The sequence below is a fragment of the Amphiura filiformis genome, chromosome 7 (assembly GCF_039555335.1).
Source record: "Amphiura filiformis chromosome 7, Afil_fr2py, whole genome shotgun sequence".
In the NCBI taxonomy this organism is placed as follows: Eukaryota; Metazoa; Echinodermata; class Ophiuroidea; order Amphilepidida; family Amphiuridae; genus Amphiura; species Amphiura filiformis.
This window is the reverse complement of record NC_092634.1, coordinates 39,411,595-39,438,643: the sequence shown is the minus strand read 5'-3', so window position 1 is coordinate 39,438,643 and position 27,049 is coordinate 39,411,595. Positions and strand designations below refer to the sequence as shown.

The window sequence follows — 27,049 nt, the reverse complement described above, 5'->3', positions numbered from 1 at the left end:
GACAGGCTGCAATAGCCTTTATCATTGAGACAGTTTATAGTGTTGATCTGGGCTAGCTAGCTAATATGCTTACAGTCCAATTCCTTCAAAGAGAGGAAATTGCTAACCAGAAATATTTTAGGTAGTCAATGCACTACTGCCTGCCAGTGTTGTCGGAGAAGATCTAGAATACGTCAAAGAACGTACTTCTTCCAAGAAAGGAATATATATTCTTCTGCCGATTTGCTGAAGTCTGGTTAATGGAGCAACACAACTGTCAATATAAGTGGGGACAACTGCATCGCAATCCTGCTTCCTGAAGATATTGTGTGAAAGGTGGAAATAGCACCATTTTTGGAGAAAGCAGCGCAAGGAGTTAAGTTTGGAGAAAGCAGTGCAAGGAGTTAAGCGTTTGGAGAAAGCAGCGCAAGGAGATAACGGGTTGGAGAAAGCAACATCATTTTTGTGTGAGGATTTCATACGCAAGGATATTTATAAACGCAAGTGTACACTGGACTTCGCTGATTTTCGCAGGACAAGTGAATAAGGATATATTACATCAGCCGTCCAGAACATTGCAAGAACTCTTTATGATCACCAAGAAGAAGAATGCTGGCTAAGTACTAAATAGTTAAAGAGTGATTATATTTGATTATTGTGTATGTGCATTTGTTGCCATATATTGTACCAATCATAACTTGCTTTCAATTAAAGACTTAGATTTTGTTAGCTTAATCAAACAGTGTATTTGTGTTGTGCATTCGTGTGAGTTCGGGTAAAAGGTTATTTAGGCCTTGAGTCAAGTACGACTCGTAACAATAATGCCTCAAATACCTCCTTAATTGCATGTGAATGGTGTCCAGGTATATTTACCTTTCCGGAAGCTCATATTTTCCAGTGCATGTATAGCACGCTCTGCATCCACAGAGAAGGCACCGAAATTATCTGATGCACCCACATTAGCTTCTGCCTCCTTCAGAGATTTCACAGTTTCATTTAGTCTGTTGGGGAAGAAAATATCATTTTGCGTAAGATTTATCATTCAATTATCAGGCGATTGAAAGTGATTTTGAAAATGCATAAACAATTTGTTACAGCGAAACCAAACCTGCAAAAATGTGTGGTGGGTTTAATTTTTGGGTCAGTGATGGTGATGGTCACAGAATAAAGCCTTAAGATCGTATATCACTTTCCATCTCAAATCTATAAATATTATGTAGATCTTAAAATCATGAAAATTAATTAATTTTGTAGAAAACAAAACTAATGTTTCAAACAGAAGTGAAGTTATGCAGTGTTCCTGACAAGAATACTCCTTTCTTATAGTTTTTGGCAAGGTTCTTCAGCAGTCTGCCGATTTGGCCCCGTTTACAGCGTAAAAACGGAAATGGCCCTGATTGGCTAATTGTAACACATCATTATCACATCGGCACCTCATTCGCCAATCATGCTGCGTAGCATCACGCGACCTGATTAGTTTTACGCGATAATCAGGTAGAGCAGTTGGACACCGCTGAAGGACCTTGCCGAATATTTTAACAGTATAAAACAACCAAATTGTGTACTTAAACACCCTCGCGCAAACAAATCTCCGTAAAAGCGAACTTTCCGAAAATATAGAAGTGTGTCCACTTCTCTCGTTTGTTATACAATCAACTTGAACCTTATCTGGAATATATAGCTATACAGTTTAAAATAACATTACGATAACTCGCCTTATGATAACTTCTTTTTACATTTACTCAATTGATATGTTACCTGCCAAGTAGAGGCTTTGCAGCCTGTACAAAACACGCATGATCCGTTTCTTTCAGTAATTCTCCCGCCAAATCTGCCACACTACATTTAGCCAATGCCCCGCGATATGTCTCTATCTGCTCTCCAAGGGACCCCAGCCTCCTGGAGATTTCATCCTCTGTCTCTTTAGGCAACGTACTCTGTTTATCCGCTAGCAACATCTGAAGACGCTGCAACGATTCCGTCAACTCTTGACGTACAAGTGCGCTGTTAGTCTGTGTGAAAATGCATGCAAATGTTTGTTGGTTTGTTAGTCAAACACACTACGTGCAGATTTACTATTCATTGCGTTTACAATACAAAAAACTACACACTTAATTATTATTTCTTGCATATCCTGTTCATGCTTGCGTAGGGGAGGGATTTTTGAGTTGAAAGTTTTGCAACATGCGTCATTCAAACGCATGAAAAAAGTGCGAGCTGCAGACGTGAATCGTCAAATGCATAAGTAACTCAATTTTACTTGAATCCTCACTATATTTAGACAAGCTTTTGTCGGGCAAACGTAAAGAAACTCTACTGCTACAATATCCTTAAATCGGTAGACTAGAGGGTTGACATTCCTTCGATTGAACAATAGACTCATTACGTCGTCGAGGTATTACTCTCCCACCATTTAATTTGTATTCATCAGTCCAGGCTTGTTGTCGAGTCATGACTCATGAGTCGTTATGGTAACTCGATGTTACTTTCCACTCGAAATTTCTCAATTTTTGTACAGTGATGCGACTGACTCGACTTGACTCGATTCTGCCTGTAAAATAACCCCAATTCCTCGACTGTACCTGAATTTGCATGACTCGACTACAAGCCTGCAATGATATCTATATAACTTATCAAAAGTATTGTTAAATGGTGCAAAAAATACGCTATGCTTTGCAAATTACATTCATAATTTCTTTTAGTCGGGCACGATTGGTGTTTGGTTTAATGCATTGCTAACATGATATATGCAAGATAAGAGTAAAAGACCGTTTGACGATTTAATTATTCATAGTACTTTTATTATTTTACGATGCAAGAAATGTACATTGCATATTATGCTAAAAATCTACCCGTTGAGTTCTGCGTATCAATTTAGACATGTTATCATGGTTATAGAGATTGATATCACAGGTATCAGTTTCACTTTAATAAAAAAATTAATGAGTAATATTTTATGATACATAAAACAAAACCCTACTCATTATTGCCATGTGTGATCTCCAGGTAAAATGTAAGCATTATGATTTTAGTAATAAATCCAGTCATTCAACAAAATAAAATTGATTAAAGCGAAGAAAAATTCGAATTTCAGGCACGAACATCTAACAAGGATGTTTTCCAGGTCTAAGTATTGAGGTAGATCTATCTGTGAATGTGAACATGAAATGACCGTTTAAACACCATCTGCTACTTTTTATTAACACATACGGATAATCTTCCCCTTATTTTATTTTACCATCACAATAATCACAGCCATTTTATACACTAAGCTGAAAAAGAAACTTGTAATTTTTCACAAGGTCATATCTTAAAATCCTGTCCATCAAAATTAACCAAAAATTACAGACAGGATTGCCTCAATACTCTACTCTAAACACATGTCAGAAACCAAGCAGTTGTCCAACGGACATAACAGCAAAATGCAGTGATATGGAACAGATTCCTGGACCACATTCACTGCCCAATAATTGGCACCCAGCATTAGAAATCTGTAAGAATCGTTGAATATAGATGCTAATTTACAAAACGGTGCTGCTTTCTGATTTTCATGCATTTTCTTAAGAAACAGGTTTTGTTTCACACTGTTCCACCTACTCTTTTGGACTTATCATCTGTGCAAGGACCTTGTTTACATTCTCACAGATTTCTTGTGTTGGTGCCAATTCTTGGACTGTGATTGTGGTCCATGAAGCTGTTCCATGTCAGTGTATTTTGCTGTTGTATCAGTTGGATAACTGCTTGGTTACTGCCATGTGTTTAGAGTAGAGTATCATGTAAGTAATCATGTGTGTAATTTTGGTTTATTTTGATGCACAGGATGTTAAGATATGACCTTGTCAAAATTATAATTTTCTTTTTTGGCTTAGTGTATAATTATAAAGAAGATATTTCCATACATAAAATATAATGTAATAGCAGTTGTGTATTTCAGAGTGAGTTAAATAAGCGTATATGCCTACACCCTAACGCAATCTAATATATACAGAAATGTATCAAAATTTATTTGGTTTCCACATTTTAGTACTTTATAATAATATCTGAAAGAAAATAATTTGTCCGCAATTAATTGTTATTAGATTAAAAAATATTGTTTTTGCTTTGACAGTTTAAAAAAAAATGAATAAAAAGGATTATACTATTTACATTATCGTTCTTTACAATAATATTTCAACTGCCAAGAATGATGTTCAATAAAACAAATTCGGGTTTTTATATTGTCACCGCAAGCTTCAATCAAAATTATGAATTTCTAATTATAAAACTGTCAGTCCAAAGCTATAGTAAATTTGTAATAGTACAAATGGGCCTATGAGGACTGGTTCAAAGGTTCTCGTAATTATATTCTGGTTTAAAAAAAAATTAAAGAAAAATACTGTTTGTGGTTAAACGTTCTCAGATCATCTGAGGAATGTTCTAAGTAACGATTATAAATCCCGTAAAAACTCGATAGTTAGCATATATGCTTACTATCGAGCGCCTTTTAAAGCAGGCAAACATGAAGAGCCCCATCCACAAAAGTGTAAAGGGTTTTGAGCAAATTATCGATACACATAGTTATAAACGAACAAGTACACCTGCAAATGTGTGTCTCAACCCCATTAGCTCATTTGGTAAAGTGCCGGACTTTAGTGGTACAATTTCATGTTTTCAAAAGCGCTTGATAGTAAACACATATGGTAACTATCGAGTTTTTACGTTATGACGAACTTTGGTAATTAGCAATCGATTCAATGCAATCTAAATCAACGCGAAGGTTTATCAAAAACATACTGAATGCATTGTACAATGATTACAATAACAAGCAGGAAGAAAATACAATTTCCTCCTCAAAAAGAATCGATAACAAAATGTACAATAAGATGTAATGGCAAAACTCTAAATTACCATTTGCTCATTTGCTGTAATTAAAAATGATTTTTTTCTAGATAGCATTGACACACCAACGCGCCGTAAGCTTGTTAAAAGAGTTGATCAAAAAGAGAACTTTCTCGACAATAATATCAGAGTTCGTCTTATTGATCACAGACATCAGCTTCTCAATTTGAATGCCATTTTTATATACACTGTATAATGCTTTACCAAGACAGAAAGAAAATAATATTTTTACCATGCTTTCGCGTACTGTCTTTTAAAATAATGTACAAAAAATTGTCTTTGGCCAAACATATTCTGGTAACAAAAACAAACATTTGTCAAGACTTGCTCTTACTTTCGCATCGTTATTTGAGAAATAATGACACAAAAACGGCAGGTTGTTCTGACAACATTTTAGCAGCGCGCAGAAAGAATCGCGTTTCATATTCAGAATGAGAGGAGAAATCAGTCACCTCAGCAGACGCAGATAATGCTTCTAATTTGTCCAAGCTTTCCTGGATGGTATCACGTCTATCTCGTATGGCATCCAGATGCTTTTCGAGCTTCTCCTGTGTAAAAAAAGGTACGATGAAAAAGAAAAGAAAATTACACCACAGAAGACAAGAACATGTACACTCGTCCAACATTTCTGTTATTCTACTTTTTGCACTGGGCGTATGGTATTTATAATTATGAAATTGGATCGATTAAGTCCATTTTATTGGTCAAGCTCAGTATGAGTTTCAAAATATTAGTCGAGTTCAATACTTTAAAAACTCATAGCGTAAAGCATCCAATTTTATCATTATTATGTTTTGGATCCAATATTTTGACACACTGGATTCATCAAAACTGGGTCTACTGGGACATAAATAGAATACGGTAAATATTCGAAAATTTATACTTCCAAGAGGTTTCCTGTTTTCTTCATTTCTATACACTGTTTGTTTTGAAGTCTGCACACAGGAACTTCTGCTTTGTAACTGTCAAGTTATTAATACATTTTGTTTGGGTTGGTACTTTCAGAACACGTGTTCCCAGTTACCCACTTAAAAATGGCAACTTCGTGCATGAAGTGTCCGGTCGATCTTCCTGTTTTTCCCGCCATTGAGATTTCGAAGTTGTAAAGTAACCATTTCATTGATTTACCTACTTCCCGTAATTCTAAACAACACGGTATCCAAAAAATTATGCAGCACAACAAGAAAGCACATAGCAAAACAAGAAAGTATGATAGAATTATGTCTAAATTTGGAGTATTATGCCATGGATTATGAAGATAATTGGACAAAGTGGCGAATTCAGAATACATCTGTTTTTGACCTACCTTGACGATTGCATACTTCCGTTCAATAACGGCCACTTTATGGTTGGCGTGAACACCGCTAAATTTACATTTGACACACACAGGTTTTTGACAACCATCGCAATACAGGGTGATCTTCTCTTCAGGATGTTCCGTGCATGTGATCGTCTGCAATTAATAGAGAGCAAAATGTAAAAAAGAATGGGGGCAATAGTGTACATTGGATCGTCTGTTTTCATAAAATATGACTTATTTACTGTAAAAATGTTGTTTAACTTCACGTGGCCCGTGATGCTGTTATTTACACCAAAATGACCTTGAAAATATTTGAATACTTAGTATTCGTCTTGCGCGTAATGGTAGAAAAATATTCAGCTCAATGTTTCTCAGCATTTTCTGTATGTTTGATTCATTATTTAATACCCTGATCTTATACTCCGCAATCTCGTATCACATTAACATTTTTGGCAATGTGTGTGCGTCAATGACATGCCTTGGGAATCCGCTGATTTGAAAGCACCTAATCTGCATTCATATAGCCTAATGTTAAAATACTACAATGGTTGCAAAAACGTGTAACTGCCCAAAACAGATGATTTGGGCATGTCAAGCAACACTGAAACTTCCAGTTCTCTTGACTGTTGTGAGCATTAAATCGTCTGTAATTTAAAAAAAAAGACTAATTTACTGCTAAAAATGTTGTTCACGTGACCCGCGACGCTCTTATTTACACCGAAATGACTTTGAAGATATTTGAATATTCATTCTTCTTGCGCGTAATCGTAGAAACGTATTTAGCTCAATGTTTGTCGTATTTTCTGATGTTTTGATTTATTATTGTCCTGGTCCTATTCCCCGCAATCTCGTATCACATCAACATTGTTGGTAATGTAAGTGCTTGCGTTGACATGCCTAATGAGAGAATCTGCTGATTTGTAAGTCTAATCTTGTATATAATCTGATGTTGGAATGCCATTGTCGCGAAACGTGTAACTGCACAAATAAAGATGATTCGGGCATATGTCAAGCAACATTGAAATTTCCAGTTATCTTACTTTAATAGGGTGGACATACTTTTCGCACACTACTCAAATCAGGAGGACCAATGTGCACAATGTTACTTATAATATTCTACGCACGTTATAGCATTCGGTGAAGATTGATACTTAAAAATCGCTTCAAACTACGGTAAATGTACTTTTTTGCACTCTGCCCAAATCAAGATGATCTTGGGCAGAAATTGCTTACGACAGAAACTACTTATGATGAAGTTATGGTTTTTCATGACGTTATCGAAAGGTTACCAATAATGGAATTCAGAAAGAATACCGTCAAGAGCCACCTAATGGCGCATATCAGTGGGCTCCCTTGACATAACTTAAAGGCACAAACTAAAAGTGTCCTCCCGTACAATTCCCAACAGCAAGGGCACGGACACTTTATTGTTGTTGGAATTTCCAGTGGAAGAAGTTCTCTATTTATACGGTGAAATTTATCCTAAACAAATGAGCCCACGAGCGCCATTAGGCAAATCTTTACGATATGTCCATTAGTTGAGCATATTGATAGTGAAAGTCTGAATCTTGTTTCTTTAATAATGATTGTCCAGGTAATATAATGACATAACACATGCATTAGGTTACTTCATTAAAACATTGCAAAGTCGAGCATGTCACGATTGACATGCTAATAATATGCGGATTGCGGAGGTTCGTTTGAAGGTGTAACATCTCGAAGTTAAGGAAACACAAGTTTGGAGCAGCTTCAACAATTTCATCTGAAGTAACTTCTAATCGTAACACACCCCACAAACATACCGAGTTTGCCTCTCCGTTTCTCTAGCTCATCATACTAATGTTGGTGTTGTGGCTATTTTATATGGAACTCTGTTGATCGGTGATTAAGTAATTGATTCAAGACAAATGTTCAGGTGAAAATATCAGGTGCATTTTTGTATATTAATTAAGAAGGCAAAATAAGGCAATATATATTGTGTGTCAACCATTATGCAAACGCTAATGCAAATTACAGAAGCACGATTGATGCTACTGGGATCCCCTAGATATATACTAAATTCTTGCAAGACATAAGACACGAACAAGTAGTTATCCATTAAAAGACCCCATTTCCCGAGGCACGCAAGTATTATTGCAGAGTATGCTAACACACGTTTTGAAAAGTTCAAGTGAGATTTAATAGATACAATAATATGGACCAATGATCAGAATGAATGCGTAATTGGAGGTAAGAAAGTTGTATCTAGTATCTAGGTAAAAGATGTGCGAATGGCTGCCTTTGAAGGTTTCTAACCTAAATGACCTTGAAAATATTTCGTCTAGTATTCGTCTTGCGCGTAATGGTAGAAACGTATTTAGCTCAAGTTTGACATAATTTTCTGTATGTTTTGCATTGACACTTCCAGTGATTTTGACTGTTGTATACATTGAATCGTCTGTAATTTAAAAAAGAATGACGAGTTTACTGTTAAAGATATGTTATTTACACCGAAATGACCTTGAAAATATGTATTCATCTTGTGTGTAATCGTAGAAACATATTTAGCTATATGTATTTTCTGTTTGTTTTGATTTATTATTATTGGCCTGATCCTATTCCCCACAATCTCGTATCACATCAACATTGTTGCCACTGTAAGTGCTTGCGTTAATGCTAATCCTGTATAACCTATTGTGAAAATGCTATTGTCGCGAAACGTGTGACTGCCCAAATAAAGATGATTCGGGCATGTCAAGCAACATCGAAACTTCCAGTTCTCTTGATTTAATAGGGTGAACATACTTTTCGCACACTACTCAAATCAGGAAGATAGATGTGCACAATGTTACTTATAATATTCTACGCACATTAACATGGTTAAGGCATTCGGTGAAGATTGGCATGGCACTTAAAAATCGCTTGAAACTAGGGTAAATGTACTTTTTTGCGATCTGCACAAATCTAGATGATCTTGGGCAGAAATTGCTTACGATAGAAATTACTTATGATGCGGTTATGGTTTTACATGACGCTATCGAAAGGTTACCAAAAATGGAATTCAAAAAGAACACCGTCAAGATCCGCCTAATGGCGCATATCAGTGGGCTCCCTTGACATAACTTAAAGGCACAAACTAAAAGTGCCATCCCGTAAACATCCCAACAGCAAAGGGCACGGACACTTAATTGTTGTTGGAATTTCTAGAGGAGGAAGCTCTCTATTACGGTGAAATTTATCTTCAAACAAATGAGCCCACGAACGCCATTAGGCAAATCTTTACAATATGTCCATTTGTTGAACACATTGATTGTGAAAGTATGATTCTTGTTCCTTTAATAATGATTGTCCAGGTAATGTAATGTAATGTAATGTAATGACAAATAACACATGTATTAGGTTACTTCATTAAAACATTGCAAAGTCGGGCAAGTCACGATTGATATGCTGATAATATGCAGAGGTTCGTTTGAAGGTGAAACATCATTTAGTGGAGGAAGAGGAAACCAAGTTTGGAGCGGCTTCAACAATTTCAACTGAAATGTCTTCTAATCGTAACACACCCCACGAACATACCAAGTTTGCCTCTCCGTTTCTCTAGCTCATCATACTAATGGTGGTGTTGTTGCTGTTTTATATGGAACTCTGTTGATCGACGATTAAGTAAAAGATTCAAGACAAATGTTCAGGTGAAAATATCAGGTGCAGCATTGTGTATATTAAGAAGGCAAAATAAGGCAATATGCTATATATTGTGTGTCAACTGTCAACCATTATGCAAACGCTAATGCAAATTACAGAAGCACTATTAATGCTGCTAGGATCCCCTGGATATATAACTATTTCTTACAAGACATAAGACACGAACAAGTACTATATAGTAGTAGTTATCAATTAAAAGACCCCATTTCCCGAGGCACGCAAGTGTTATTATAGAGTATGCTAACACACGTTTTGAAAAGTTCAAGCGAGATTTAATAGATAAGAAAATATGGAACAATGATCAGAATGAATGCGCGTAATTGGAGGTAAGAAAGTTGTATCTAGTATCTAGGTAAGCGATGTACGAATGGCTGCCTTAAGTATCAGAATGTTTGTAAATTGTAACACTGATCACTGAGCAAAAATGAGATCAATGTTGCACGATTTATTATGGGCTGTTGGTAAGGTTGAATACTGTTATAAACTGATACTTTAATTTAGTGCGTTAAAACATGAACTCTCTTTGCTAGCAGTCGCCCGAAAGATTGTCAATTTTGCCAATGATAACTAAGTGCGGAATTGGCGGTGTTTTACCTCAAGAGCTCTCAGTGGCGGATCCAGAGCAGTCAGAGGGGGGGGGCCCAATTTTTGAAAAAAGAATGTAAGTAATGGCCGCGAAGCGGCCATCCCGGAGCGCTTGCGCGACGCTGGGGGGTGTCTGAGGGGGGATGTGCCCCCCTCAGAAGTTAGAAACTTTTGGAAAATGTAGACCCATTTGAAGCCATTTGGTGGACCATTTTGTCCCTATTATTGTGTAAAATTTTAGTTTGAAAAAGCCTAAAATTTGAGAAAAACAGCCCAATTGAAGCCATTTGTGGACAAGTTTTGACTTTTATTGTGTGAATTATTGCTTTATAATTATGTACCAATAAAGTTGCGCACGCAGGGGTGTCTGAGGGGATGTTCCTCCTCAGAAGTGAGAAAATTTTGTAAAATGAAGGCCTAATTGAAGCCATTTGGTGGACTATTTTGCACTATTTATTGTGTAAAATTTTATGTTTCAAAAGGCCGAAAATTTGCGAAATGAAGGCCCAATTGAAGCCATTCGTGGACAAGTTTTAACCTTTATAAATAAATTACCCGATATTGCTTTAGATGTAAACATAAAGTTGCGCACACACTCCGAGGGGGTGTTTGAGGGGGGATATGCCCCCTCAGAAGTGAGAAACTTTTGCAAAATGAAGACCTAATTGAAGCCATTTGGTGGACCATTTTTACACTATCATTGCTTTTTAAAACAAAAAAGGGCCCGAACTCGATTTGTAAAATTTTAAATATAACACTGACACTTTATAGGCCTAAGACTTGAGATTCGCAATTAAAGCATGCATGGTGTTGTTGAAGTCGGCTCAGAGTCCGTCTTAATAGGCCTACTGACTTTGGTGACAAAATGTGACGGGCCCTACATATCGGTGGACCCGCCGTAATTTTCACATGCTTTTAGGCAGAGGACCCGCCTTCAAGCAAAATAATCACATACATATAGACTGACCCGACTACGATTTAGGCATGGGCCTACTATACGTGCAATTTAACCTTTACCCTTCTCCTTTTCTCTCTTTTTTTTCTTTTTTTCTCCTTTTCTCCTCTTTCTCTTCTCTTCTCTCCTTTCCTCTTTTTTTTTGGGAGGAGGGGGTGGGGCCCGGGCCCGCCGGGCCCCCCCCCTGAATCCGCGCCTGAGAGCTCTATAGTAAATGTCCTAACACTTGGTCATTTTGGCACATACGTACCTACATACACTAACATTCTAGATGCATTAATTTAGTGCGTTAAAACATGAACTCTCTTTGCTAGCAGTCGCCCGAAAGATTGTCAATTTTGCCAATGATAACTAAGTGCGGAATTGGCGATGTTTTACCTCAAGAGCTCTATAGTAAATGTCCTAACACTTGGCCATTTTGGCACATACGTACCTACATACATTCTATTGTGGCTGCCTGCACAGGTACATCCTTGGCTGGTAATGTGCAGTACCATGGGAGTTCCAGTGTAGTACCAGTGCAGTGGTGGGTCCTGTGCAGTAGCAGCATTGTTACTGTATAGGTACTCTGTGTATACCCATGGTACCAGTCAGGTACCTTAGCGACGGTGTACCTGTGCAGGCGGCCGGAATAGGAATTTTGTAGTGTATGTCTTGTTTTGAACTGCTTGATATATATGAGTGCCTACAACAATGGCAGCTATTCAACTTTTTACATGCTTTTATACTCTCTCTTACAATATACTGCCTGAAGTACACATATAATATGGCTCACCTTAGGCCTGAAATGATTGGTAGGTCCTGTGCATTCGTGTTGTGCTCTAGGGGTACCCCAAACATGAAAGTTTGCAAAGCATTCGGTACAATAACTACGCTTGCAATCAAGACACGATTTAGTAGCATCGGCTGGTGGTTTACTTTTACATTTGCTGCACGGAATACTGGCTGCTTTCTTGACGGCAAATTTAAACCTGTGATGAGAAGAAATGTGGCAGGGTGATTAGGAAGTGATTAAGAATGATCTATAAAAACACACATGGTGTGATGTGAGATGGGGTAATAGTCATTATCAATGTATACAAAGATGAATCAGAAAATATGTATTCTAATTTTATGTAATAATTGGATTTTTAGTTGGTAGCACATACTAATAATGATGTAAAGCAACTAGAGATATTTTAAAAACAAGGGAATATTTATTATTGATGTATCCTGATTGAAAGGGAGAAATACCAGATATTAGTCTATAATAAAATGCAGATTATTTTTTATTAAGTCTATAAATGCCATTAAATATTTTTAGTCTATAAATGCAGTTAAATACGTCTTGTTATTAGTCTATATATGCCGTTAAATATTTTTATCAGTTGCCAATCATGTGATTGATACGAAGATACAAAATATGGGGCCAGAGTAAACGTAACATGTGAAACGGCATGCCAAGTGCCCAATTGCATCCACTGTTTACTTTGGAAGGGTTTTCTCATCCTTTTTGTCTCTTTCATTTCTAAACTGAAATAATTCTGGTATACCCTGCGCACAAGTATAACCCTAACCCTAATTATCCTAACCCAACCCTAACCATAACCAAAACCTTAACCCTAAACAACAGGGTGCGTAGGGTAAACCAGAATAATGTATTGAAAACACAGGGTGCGCAGGGTAAACCAGAATTGTGCCTTCTAAAATAGCATACATGTATACAGGACTAATGTTTCTACAAACTGATACCTCTTTGAGTTCAAATAGAAAGGACGATCAAACAAAGTTTATTTACATCCTCTGGGGTTTCGTCAGAAGTAGTGCAAAAGTGCTATTGTTAGAAGGAAATACAACCGTGTTGTCAGAAGAAATACACGTGTGTTTACGAACGCATGGTAATTGAATATGGAAGGGAATTTGCAATGGAATTTGAACGCACTTTCGGTGAGCTGGGGCTGTGCTGTTGGTGTTGGTGGTGGTGGGGTGGGGTGGGGTGATGTGTGTGGGGGAGCTTGGAGTTTGGATGAAAGATGAATTTAGATGTATGCCTCATGCATGCGTGTGTCTTCCAATATGAAAGCGGTTAAGAATACATAAAGCAGTTTGATTATATCAAATTAATGGTATTGTGTTCCATTTAATCTATTACCATTATGTAATACCTAGAGGCACCAGGTCTGTTTTCTTCATATCACGGATACTAATAGTATTACTATACACAAGTCCATTTGTTTCAGATACACATCTTTTACAGACTTTTAAATGTAACTTTAGGCCTGGTCATGACAACATAATGGAATTAGTGGATCCTGACACTTTTCTCAAGACAGCGGGAAACATTTTGAATAATACTAGACTGTCAATATGTTTGTTCTTATTAAAACTGTTTTAACTTTTTGCTCAATTATAATGTGTGCTTGTAAATATTTTATAATTATAAGGCATCACGTTTAGTTTAGTCCAGTTGAACTATCGGTGTCCAATAGGTATCGATGGCCCTTTCTATCGTACCTGATACTGTTCATACAAACACGCTATATAACAGCGCACGTGATTAGTCGAGAGCCGGGCATAAACAAAGTTAATGCCTGGTGGCCCGGATGTGCGATCGCGGGGTAGGGTAGGTGGTAGTTTGATCCAGTAGCACTCTCGGTGTCCCGATAGGCCTTGATGGATCTTTCTATCGTACCCTGAATATTTGCATACTGTTACAATAAAAAAAAACCACCCAGATATCACTATGATAATGTCCAGTATTATGCTTGATACAATTTATTGCATCTTCAGGGTTAGACAGAAAGAGCCATCGGCATCTATCGGCCACCGATCATCGACATCCATCGGCCACCGATCATCGACATCTATAGGGGCACCGATAGCGCTACAGGACTAAATTAAACGTAGTGCCTAAGAATGGGGACCAATGACTTGTTAATTAAAGTGATAACCTGTACAAGACCATGCATATTGCATACCTATCTACGATGACTTGCAGAGCAAAGTTACGATATAGTCCATTAAGTCCCTTTTCTCCTAGAACAACATCGACGTGACAAGTCGGACAATAAAATGTATGCACGTGGACACTGATTTCCCGAGTCAAGCGTCTTGGGGTGCTGCTCCCAGAGAAGGAATCTCCTCTTTCCCGTGGACTAGAAATGGAGTCTCGTCTTTCTATTTTCCCAGAGTCTCTCTTTGAGGTATTTCCAGAAAATGAGTCACCTCTTTCCCTTCTTGGTGTAAAACTTCCTGGAGCTAGGAAAGAATTAATGAAATGAAATATTAATCATTGTAATCCCCACCACAAAGATGTTTTTAAAACGTTTTTTTGTATTGTTATTTTATCTTATTTTTTTGTTTTGGTTTTGGTCAAAACGTTTTAATAACATTCAAATGGAAGATTATGTAACGGTCATAAATCGCTCTTAAACAGTTTGTATGAAAAAAAAACTACACACAAAAAAACGTTGTTAAACTGTTGATGTAAAATCTTTCTCAAACATTTTTACAAAATATTCTAGATAAACACTAAAAATAACATTATTTTAAAATTTGTTTTCAAAAGTGCATTTAAACGTTACTAAAACTTTTTACAACCTTTACACGAATATAACCGTAAGTTTTCGGGCAACCTTGTTATCCATATAATAGATAACCAATCCATTATAATAGACTTCAACATAAAAAGTCAAATTTTTGAAATATTTTCTCAAAATATCAAGAGCTATCTTAAAAACCATCGAACCAATATTATGCTTGTTTGTACTTGCTTGTACTTGCTGATTCCAAATATGGTCATTAAAAATTAAAAATTTAAAAAGAAAATGAAACTTGCAGTCGACACCCGCGTTAAATCTATTACTTACAACTTGGTTTTACATCTCGTGGTGTAAGTGACTTCTTTGACGGAAGAATAGGTGGTCCTGATAACGTAGCTCTCCGTTGAAGTGACTTCTTCTTCCTTCTTAACCCTGCTGCGGTTGCCGCAGGGGTTGCACTCGTTGGCCTCGGCGACTCCGGTGGAGACTTTCGACCCTCCGCCGGCAAAGACGTCACAGAACCTGCAGGACTTATATTCCGAGGGCTCGTAACAGGACTGTTCCTTGGAGGCGTGCTACGTGGACTTTCAGTTCGAGGACTATTTAAGGATCCACTATGTCCATTGAGTATTCCAGTTGGTGATTTGACACCATTTCCACGGAACGACATACCCATGACGTAATCTTTGGCGCATTTGTGGCAGACATTGTGTTGGCAGGGTAGTAGTAACGGAGTAGTGAAGTAGTCCTTACACAGAGGACAGATCAGCTCACGCTCCAGGTTCTCCATACTCTGCAAAATAGAAAAAAGAACAGCAAGTTGCGTTAGTCTAATACCGTATTCACTCGATAGTTAGCACATGTGCTTACTATCGAGGGCTTTTGAAAACGTGCAAAAACGAAAAAAAATGAACAGCGCCATCCACAAAAGTGACAAAAGTGTAAAGGGTTTTGAGCAAATCATCGATACACATAGCTATATACGAACAATTAAACCTACAAATTTGTGTGTTAACTACATTAGCTCAGTTGCTAAAGCGACAGAATTTGATTCATCTTAAGAAGAGCGAACTGAGCAGGAGTTCGAGGCTCGTTATAAACTTTTCCGTTAATTAATTTTTATTTTGGGGTTTGAGCTTTTTTTGATAAATTTAATCTTTTTTTGCTTTGTTTTTCATTTTGTTTCTTTATTGTTTCTTATTTGCTTTATTTTGTTTTGTTTTTTCTTTTCTTTTCTTTTTCTTCTTTCTTTTTTGTTCTATTCATACTGGGGTCATGGGCTGTTTATTCAACAATGTAGTTGGGTAGGCCTATGCCCTCAATGTTAAAATGAGGTGGTCATGGTCCTCTTTGCCATTACACGCTACAGAAATTCCATATTTTTCAAAGGCTCTGATGATGGTTCCCTTCTATCAAATGACTATCATTGAAGACTGAGTTCCGCAGTCTATTTCAAAATACTGACTTCGTTTTACATCAAGAAGGATACAAACACTGCGACTTAAACGTGATATAGACATGCTTTTAACCGCAAAGAAATCTTTTGCATTTTATAATTTTAACCTTATCCATTATACTTTTATGATTTTGTGCAATACGAAAAATAAAAAAACAAAGAGCGTGTTTATAGTGAGCCAGATTATGCGGTATTTAGCTGGACTGCCACGCAGTCTATATTTGTTTATATTTTACTAACCATTGCAAATCTAGACTACCCGGTAGTTTAGCTAAATAACGGAAAATTGTCTCCCTATAAACACGCTCATTGTGTAACATGTAAAATCCCGCTCCGATTCAATTGTGCCTGTTACATTGTGTGCTTTATTTAATCAGGGACCTTGTATAGAAGCCCTGCATGAAATTATCGATTGGCTCCAGACAAAGGATTTGAACCGGTGTCCTTCACCGTACGTAGTTATAGCGGAGTGCAGTCCATTCAATCAAAGTTTGTCATCAACCTATTTGATCGTAGTGTAGGGTTATGTGTGTGAGACGAACTGTCACAGTAGATTGCACTCATGCTTTTAATTAATGCATTTGAGTAGTCCGCCATATTTACGGGATGATACGTCACATGCAAGGCCTCTATATGGAGGGACTGTAAACGGCTTCCACCCATTGTACCATGCGAGTTGCTGGTTTACAAATTATCCTCAGTTGAGCAAGCATGAATAATACGTTGATCAATAGACCCTGGTACGAATCAAGCACAGTTACAACACAGCGCGTGGCTTGTCTTGTACATTGCGAAATGAGCCTACATGTTTGCCTATAATGACAGACTCTAGAAATGCCAACATAAATCTTCAAAGAACATCATCTTAAGAATTATTTCAGTATCGAAATCAGTAGGAATACCACGCGTACGGTGTACACATTCCAGAAAAAATATAATTTTGTTTGTTCTAGCATTCTGTATCTCCACAAAATTATCACATTTTGTCTTCAAAATCCTATGTAAATGATTTTCCATGCTACACAGAAATTGTGTTCGACAAAGGATAGACATTTTACACAATTTTACATAACTTAAAAAAGATATTGGAATATTTTGATGTTTTTTTTTAATATTTAGTAGGGCAACATGAGTAAATAATAAAATTCAAACATAGCGCACTCGGCGCAACTCGCATACAATCGAAGGTCGAAAAGATAATCTGATAACAATAGCTTGACAATAATTTGTTTCCAGTCCCTGATTAAATGGCCAAAAATACGCCAACAATGACATAACAGCAAGCCAAAGACGAATTCTGATCACCAAGTGGGTTGGAGAAGTATGGAAGGACATTACAATGAAGGGAACCAGACATAGACCTACTGTACATATTTCGATGAGCATAACAAACACCAATTGGTGTCGTATGACCTTTGACATGCATGCATTCTTTTGTCGAGAGTGACATGGTCTTTCAATTCGTGACGAGTGTCTAGTCAGACTTGACTATGCATCAGTGGTCATGAAAGGATTCAATTAACCTCTGCCCCAGTAATCCCAAGCAATTGTCTGAAATTGCTCCTCGGAGATGTATCATGATAGTCATATAACGACCAAAAGATAAATGACTGACTATCTATCAGTCCCAGAACAACGCCAAATATGGATTAAAAGACCTTTGACCTTGGATGTACAACAGCATGTTATGATCTAATGGGAAACTGTGCACATCAACAAACACCATTTCTATCAAAAAGGCAACGGCCGATATAATTTGAAACCACATAAAGTACTAGAGTTGGTTCTTCTCTTGGATTTGGACCAAGCTTTAGAATATCGAATGTTGCGTTTTGAAATAAAACAAACCAGAAATTTATCACCCATTGTAAAGATATGGCACATGTACCGAATACATGTACATACATTGGCTGACCTTGTGGATTTCCTGGCCCAGCCATGCTAACCACATAAGGAGATTATACGATTAACCTAGTGCAGCTATTGTCATAGCAGGGTATTATTATGTAATACTCCTGATCCATATTTGGCGCTCTCTTGGACTGATCTATTGAGGACTAAGTTCCGCAGTCTAGGTGAAGCTGAGTCCTATCAAAATCAAACAGGAAACAATTTCGTGCCTAATTTTAACACCGGGATTTTTTTTCAAATGTATATCCAAGAACTATGTTTTTATTCAACATTTTATATTCAACATTACTAAAAAAAAAAAAGTTTTTTATTTGACCGAGAATTTTCAAAGCAAAAACGCGTATTTCTGAATTGTGCTGAGTTCAACATGTATCGACCGACTTTTAGCACGACTATGCGTAACAATTCGCAAGGGAAATGTTACGTGTAATCCGATTATCACTTTGTCTATTAGAACGAAATGAGCGTATTTATTTGCCTTCAAAAAGGTGCGTGATCCAGTTACCAAGGAGTTATGTAACCGGTAACCACTCCACTTTTAATCCAACTGATCTCTAACTGTTCCTTTGGTAAAAATAAATAAATAAATAAATAAAAAGCCCACAAAAAAACCTTCAAGAATTGTCAAATGTAGGCCTATATTCGTAGTTAAAAAAAGACCTGTAAAACAAACATGGCAGAGAAAAAAAATCTAAATAGTGAAATACTGAACAGATTTGAACTTCATCGAGTCTCGAAGTCCGGCGTTTTCCAAACTGTGCTAATGGGGTTCAGACATACATTTGCAGGTTGAATTGTTCGTATATAGGTATGTTTTGAATAAATAACCCATGACCCCAGTATGAATAGAACAAAAAAGAAAGAAAGGAGAAAAAGAAAAGAAAAGAAAAAACAAAACAAAACAAAATAAAGCAAATAAAAAACAATAAAGAAACAAAATGAAAAACAAAGATTAAATTTATCAAGAAAAGCTCAAACCCCAAAATAAAAATAAAGCAACGGAGAAGTTTATAACGAGCCTCGAACTCCTGCTCAGTTCGCTCTTCTTAAGATGATTCAAAGTCTGTCGCTTTACCAACTGAGCTAATGTAGTTAACACACAACTTCGTAGGTTTAATTGTTCGTATATAGCTATGTGTATCGATGATTTGCTCAAAACCCTTTACACTTTTGTCACTTTTGTGGATGGCGCTGTTCATTTTTTTTCGTTTTTTCACGTTTTCAAAAGCCCTCGATAGTAAGCACATGTGCTAACTATCGAGTGAATACGGTATTCAAAAGTATACTGTTTAGATTTCAAACAAGAACAATCATATTGTGATGACATACGAGAATAACAACTGGCCTAATGTGGTTTTTTTATCCTCACGTAAATGTGAAGTAGTCTCATGCAGTACAACCAACTTTGTTGATGTCCAGGAGTATCCAACCTTGTCCAGCAGCAGTAACCAACTTTGTTCTGGAACAGGAGTAAACAACCTTGTCCAGGAGTTAATAGACAGATTGTGATTTCCAAACGTAGCATCGAACGTACGTGGAATCTATTCAAAACCACTCTGCTGTGACGGGATTTTGAATAGATTCCACGTACGTTCGATGCTACGTTTGGAAATCGCAATCTCTCTCTTAACTCATGGAGGTTGTTTACTCCTGTTCTTGAACAAAGTTGGTTACTGCTACTGGACAAGGTTGGATACTCCTGGACATCGACAAAGTTGGTTTTACTGGATGAGACTACTCGACATTACAAGTCAGACAATTTTCCTTCCGAAACAAGTGTGACAATCAAACCACACAAATAAGAAACTAAGAGACAATCAAGCAAGCAAGCAAGCAAGCAAGCAAGCAAGCAAACAGAAACCATACGTTAAGTATACCTACAAGAGAAAGTCCCGAATGCACATGAGCTGGTAGATCCGCCATTATGTTCCAAATAAAATTACGCTACTTAAACTAGTGAAAAACAACTTGTACACTGACTGACTGCATGGCAAGTTGTGCTATATTTTCCCACATTACATGCAGTTTTTGACTAAATAGCCCGTGTCTGTCACGCATATTGGCTGAGGAAAGCTCAGCTTAAAGTATCCGCACTGCCAACTCATGAATCTCCCGCCCAAATAACGGATATTGATAATTTCCTTTGATGATTATGAAGGAGAAAGTATTAAAATGTCATCAAATTACTTACCTTACATTACACTGACAAGGTATTAACTTAACTTTAATCTTTTAAGAAGATTGCATTAAAGAGTACATTGTTTTCACACTTCTAACTTAAGAATACTGCATTAAAAATACAAAAAGGCGTAACACATGTTGTTATGTGTCCAGAAAACAAGATGAAGAGTTGCTTTTTAGATCGTCATCGTTTTTTGCATCTTGGGTAACTTTGATGTCAACAACTGAGATATTTTTATGAAATGTATTTACACAAGACATTTGCGCTGGAAATGTTTGGTGAAGCTATAGAAGATGTGATCAGTTTTTGTAATGCATCAGAAATATTCATTTTCCATCGTATTACCGTGAAAGAAAGGACCATATGCAAAGCTTACGGAAAGATGCCGAATCGTTACAAAAAAACACTTTTGTACCTTTGATCAAATTTAAACATCGGACTTGCCAATAACACATTTTGTGCATGCATAAAAACGTGTATCTAAAATGAAATATGAATATATGAATATTATGCTGCATGCAAAGTTATTCTATGAAAATGAATTATTTTAGTCTTTAAGCCTTATTTATGACATGCTGAATACTAGTGTGTAACAGTCGGTACCTGCATTTTGTCAATGAAATATTCCATAATGAATCGATGAATAATAGTTCGCTACTGTTTTACATTTTAAAGGGGCACTTCGTGATCCACAGCCTCATCCCCCCACTTTTCTCAAAAAAAGAGATTTTTATATCACTGGAAACCTCTGGCTACATAATGTTTATGTACAAAATATTTCTTGCAGATAATTCGTTTTGCAAAGATATCGTGAAATTTGAATTTCGTTCTGGTGCACCAGAACGAAATTACAACGCATTGTCTATGGAGCAGTGTAATACACATAATCATGCATAACTCGCAAACGCAAAATCGGAATCAACTGAAATTTTGGGAATATGCTTTTTCGTGGATATGTACTGAAAATGTCATAAAAAGAGGATGCTAGGATCACGAAATACTCCTTTAAGGGATTATGTTCACTTAGAATACTAGAATGACATCTCTTTTATGCAATCGGCACTAAAGCATTAACACAAAACATGCCGACAAGATGGCTTTACCGTACAAAGCCAAATTTAACCGGCATCAAATTTCTTAATAAAAGTATCTTTTTGATGTCCACATAAGCAACCGGTGTTTTGTTTCAAAGAATGGAATGCAACGCATTTTCCAAATGCTTTTATTTTTCACTTTTCATCTCACCTTAAAGAGGGAGGACCTATCGTATTTCATTGAAAAATAATTATTTCATAAGGGTTATAAGCACCAGAAACAAATTTGTTCGATCTTTGGATCGACCGTCGATGCTGCTTTGATGCTTGTGAACTAACAACTAATTAATCAGAAAGAGTTAATCAGAATTAATGCTATATTTATATTGGTCAATATCAATACAGGCAACGATTCATTTGTTTTCACAATTAACAATAGTAAATTAATTGATTTCATAAATAATAAATTAATTGATTTCAAAAATAATAAAGATCGACCAAGCATCGATGGAAAGATCGAACTAATTTGTTTCTATTGCCTTACATAATGCATTAAAAAAAAGTTTAATCTTCACTGAACTAAATCAGATCATGGACAGGGCAAGACTTATTAAAAAAGGAGAGGACATCGAACTTTTTCTCTGTTTAATGATTCTAGTTGGAAACAACAACTTTATCAAAATGTGCAAGCAATGGACAATGGATAGTGACGATGTCTCAGAGTGAAACATCGATGAAAAAACAAAAAAAAACAATCAACAGCAAGTTTTCTGGTATTTTTCGATGAACTGTGATAGCATCCATTCAGTTAGGGAGAAATTCTTCAAGATGATAATTTAATATATTAAGGTATAGCTCCCGTGTCTAATTGGTAACGTGAAAAAGGACAGCTGTGTGTTGTCGGTATTGACACTTATAATTGGCAGTATGACAACATATGTGTCAATGGTCTGGGTAATTAAGTCTATGTTTAAATTGGGGCTAGACGAGGTAAGAATTAATGATTCACCGTGTCCACGTGGATTTATTAAAGAAACTTGAAGGGGTGACAATTGTTTTTTCATGAAAAACATGCATATCCATAAACAAAGAAGAAACAAACAAACAAACAAACAACGCAGAGGCTTGTATACTTCTGATTGCATTCAATAATAGTAGATTTAGGCCAACTTGACGAAATTCCAATAATTGGTCAAAATTAAAAGTAGACAACATCTTATTAAATAAAATAACACAACAGGCTTATAGGCAACTCTAACTACAATCTGTTATGTTTTTGAAAAGTCACTTATTAGCCAAGTATAAATTTACGTTACACTGCCTTAAAATTTGTTTCCACGTTAATATTGTAAGCCAACTCGCTGGAAAGGTCTGCTTCTCGGTAGAGTAAACTTTGTAAACAAAGTTCTTTGCTTCTGATCCAGTAATTGCACATACTTGTGTACGTTTCAGCAACCACTGTTGCCTTTATCAACACTGGATGAGAACTGAAGTGACTGCTAACTGGCAACCGACGCTAGAAGGATTTTCTTCTTCCAATCACTGTCGCAAATGGTTGCTGAAACGTACACAAGTGCAATTACCAATGATTACCAAGGCATGTTCTTCTGTTGTGTATAATGAGCCCTTCGCACATTCTTTGTTTTAATCCAGTAAAACAGACCTTGTTCTTAGCACTAACCCTAACTCTATAGGCTATCCCCAACTCCCAAGGATTACCCCTAAGTATTAGTGGAAACCCTGAAACACGTTGCTTTTCCTGGAGTTAATTTGCCCCAGTCCGGCCTCAGAAGGATTCTTATTGTGTCAGATAAGATCGTGACATATATATAGCATATATAGCTACGTCCTGAATACCTGTTCACTTTAAATGCTGCTCATTGCCATAATGATTGACACATAACAGAGTGAGCAAAATCATTCGCGAGTGTGCCCCTTTAATGTTAGAAGTGTTCGCACCTCGTACCTCGATAAAATTCCGGCCGTTGGTTAGATTTCTCACACAAATTATGTTACTACTTACTCCTACGTGCTTCTACTTGGGTTATGTGAGCTTATGTGTCACTCTATGCGAATGGCAAATATCTCACATTCGTGTTTATCATATGAGCCAGACACAACATTTGATTGACTATGTCAGAACATACTGTTTAATGTGTGGATGGATGTTTTCTTAAGTTCCCCAACTTTCCTGAGGTTTCCCTATGTGACTATTTATAGTTGGGTATCACAGTACAATTTGACGTAATGTGGTAAAGCTACGTAATATCGAGATGTGAAGCTATAAATAGCCGATAGATATACAAAAAGAAGACCTGTATAATAATTGTTTGAAAAGCATTATTTTGTTTAGCAACACTACCAATTTCTACAAATATGTCAATTAATGATTCTGGTCTGGGGAATTTCAAATCTTCAAATGAACGAAAATACCTAAATTACACCGTTAATACCAAAAAATAATTCCTCATTTTACGTTTCAAGAAATACTAGTGAGATAGGTAAGAGCACACACACGATCTTCTTATTTGATTGATTACCGTATGACAACGAAAGCATCTTTTGCTATATCGAAACCAACATAATTAAGTCATCATCAGTGCAAAGGTATGCTTTTACATCACCGTTTGGAAACTTCCATATTAGCATAGAAAATATCATGTAGCCATAATATGATATTACAAATATTGCCCAGTGGCGTAGATTTCTTTTTGACATTTGGGGGATGGTGTTGAAAAAAATTCTTGAAGAATAGTGAATCCAGCACCTTTTGGCGACAGAATAAGTTAATGTTACAAATGCGCGTGAAGCGCGCGAACAATTTTGCTATTTTGAAGCTAAACTGATGAAATATGGTGCAAAAGTGGAATAAATGCGCGCGAAGCGCGCGAAAATTTGCACTTTTGGGGCTAAAATTGGCAAATATGAGATAAATTTGGTCAGAAACCTATACTCAGGCGTCAACATTGGGGGGATGATTGTATGGAGCATCCCCCCTGGCAAAATATTGGGGGGGGGATGAATCCCCCCATCCCCCCGGGATCTACGCCTATGATATTGCCTTTGCGCTTTTTCTAGATGATATTTGTAGGAATAAATCTTTTGGTTTATAAACATTTTCTTAGAATTGTCAAAATGTCACCTTTTCATATCCATGAGATATTAAAGTTACACGAAAATGCATTGTAATTATGTATAGATCTATTTTTAATGCTTATGTCCATATGGTTCTTGTGATCATTATTTCCATGTTAAAAATTTTAAATTTTAATTTTTGGCATTATGCGGTATTCGGCTAGCTATCTTTAGAACTTTTTAACCAATATTGTTAATGTTGGTACTCATTCGAATGCAATTTTACCGTAAAGTTCAATGAGCATAAAATATTTCCATTTTTTTTAAATCTTTAACATTTGGTAACTTTTTGCATCTGTATGAAAAGAGTTAATAATATGATGTGATAGCAGAGTTCATTGTCTCTTATACGGTATTAATGGACAAGATACGGTATGATTACTACATAAATATCTGGAAGAACATCACTATAAATGGGTGACTCATGCGAGGTGTATTAAAATATATAGTCAAATTCTAATTTTGATTTTATGATACTTTTGATAAAATTAATCCGAAAATCCAAATATTTTTTATTGATTTTAATAAACCCCGTCACCCATCAATCAAAATAAGAAGAGTATATCTTCAATAATATACTCTATTCCATTCCAATTTCTCATTTCATTAAATTTAGTTTGAAACAATATTGGTTTAGCGATAGTTGGTGGAATTCAATTTACACAAAAACAATCGATTTCTATATTTTCATGCATCTTTGCATATTAAATCTAAATATGACGTTCCATAATATTGAAATATAGGTCAAATTTGTTCGGGGTAGTATTCGCCAATTTTTTTATCATCTTAATTATTCAAATTGCACTAAAATAAATACAAAGTGAAGCCATCGGATATATAGAATCCTAAAAAGTATCGAACGTGACATTTCTGTTTTTAAATTACTCTGTGAATACGGATGTGGCTATTTATGTATATATTCGATCTATTGACATTTTTGAGAGTAAATAAAACAGATATGTGGTTGTAATAATAAAAATTATGATGGGAAGCGTTCTATGTTAATTTCTCTTCAAAACCAGCGACATCAGAATGTAAATTGTGTTCAAACAAATGTGTCACTCATGCCCTTTTCCCTTATTATCCCTATAAAATCATGACATTTAATATAATATTTAGCTATGAACTTGTCAACTTGATTCAAGTCTGCAAAGAGTTGATCGGGCGTTTATACACCTACTTTGGTGCTTTGTATTTCAAATAAGTTATCACATACGAGTATTTAAACACAAATTAAGACATGGGGTGCATTATTGTAATAAAACATTGAATTACTTTTGACATTCTCTTTGAACGTCTAGACGTTGTCTTTAAGGGGAATAAGGGGAGGGGGGTTAATGGTATCAGGCATTGTTCCCTGCATCATGTTTGATAACCCGTCATCATATAATACTATTTCACTTAGAATAGATCGTGGAAGTAGAAGCCACTATTTTATAGTTTTAAAGTGGCCAAATGTGTTACGTGTTCGTCTGATGATGATTAACGTTGAAACATCATAGTCTAGTGAGGCATGCAGGTCTATATCCCGAAAGTTCATAAGGGTTCATATAATCTTTTTAAAAAAAGTTCGAATATTAATCATGATCATCGCAGGCTCGGCTCATTAGCCATTTGCAGAAGCTTTTGGTGATCGGGATGAATAATTGTGACCGAGAGTCTGATAGGTAATTGCTGCCGGGATAAGGAGCTTTTGGAATACCAGTCCTTGGGAAGTAGCTCAATATTTTATGATCATCCGGGATATCCGCTGATTATGTATCACCTGAAATAAAATGTCAGATCGCAATATTATTTTGAATAAAAATTGCCTTCTATAGTTTTGACGGTATATTTTGATAGGTAGCCTATAAGAAAATAGCTTATGCTGATGAAAAACTGTTATTTTTCCTTTAATGTTCCCGTCCTTTATTTTAGTCAAAACATGGCCCCAATATTGAAAATCGATCACTGCAAAAAGACACAGAGTTCACGTACTGAGATTAATACTGCAGGTCAAGATGACACAATGACGTCATCACTGTTGCCTCTAACAATGAACGCTCTAGTGAAAATATAATGTTCCCAGTGCATCTGTGAGCATACAGCCATAGGAAATACTGTCCTGAAAAAAAAAGGTGTTTCTAAAAAACCAATGCTAGGATTGTTTTGCACTCGTTTTCATTATCATTTTACCAATTATTTATGAATATCGTTTTTGTAATTATTTGAAATGTTGTTCAAGTATATATACTTTTTTAATTTTTAGAAAGGAGTTACGTCATTACGCACATAGAGGTTATAATCACTGAAATATAATATTTCAGGCACCCTTTACATGCTTTACCATTTCAGACATCAGTTACCTAATATAATATCTCCATAATAATGTTTATGTAAATAATAAAGCCATGTTTCAGCAATTGTATAATATAGAGCTAATAAAAAATTTA

General features: G+C 36.2%; 1 protein-coding gene across 3 annotated transcripts in view; it reads right to left on the bottom strand.

Annotated features, from left to right (window-relative positions):
- The window catches only part of LOC140157154 (E3 ubiquitin-protein ligase TRIM36-like), a 62,849-nt gene that overhangs the window by 5,772 nt on the left and 30,028 nt on the right, over positions 1-27,049 (bottom strand). For all 3 annotated transcript variants that reach the window (XM_072180241.1, XM_072180243.1, XM_072180242.1), the window contains exons 2-8: positions 15,227-15,692; positions 14,336-14,615; positions 12,154-12,349; positions 6,164-6,310; positions 5,310-5,405; positions 1,738-1,991; positions 853-980 (exon numbers count right to left, since the gene is read on the bottom strand). In XM_072180241.1, coding sequence (XP_072036342.1) covers positions 853-980; positions 1,738-1,991; positions 5,310-5,405; positions 6,164-6,310; positions 12,154-12,349; positions 14,336-14,615; positions 15,227-15,692 — 1,567 coding nt within the window. The remainder of the gene's footprint in view (positions 1-852; positions 981-1,737; positions 1,992-5,309; positions 5,406-6,163; positions 6,311-12,153; positions 12,350-14,335; positions 14,616-15,226; positions 15,693-27,049) is intronic.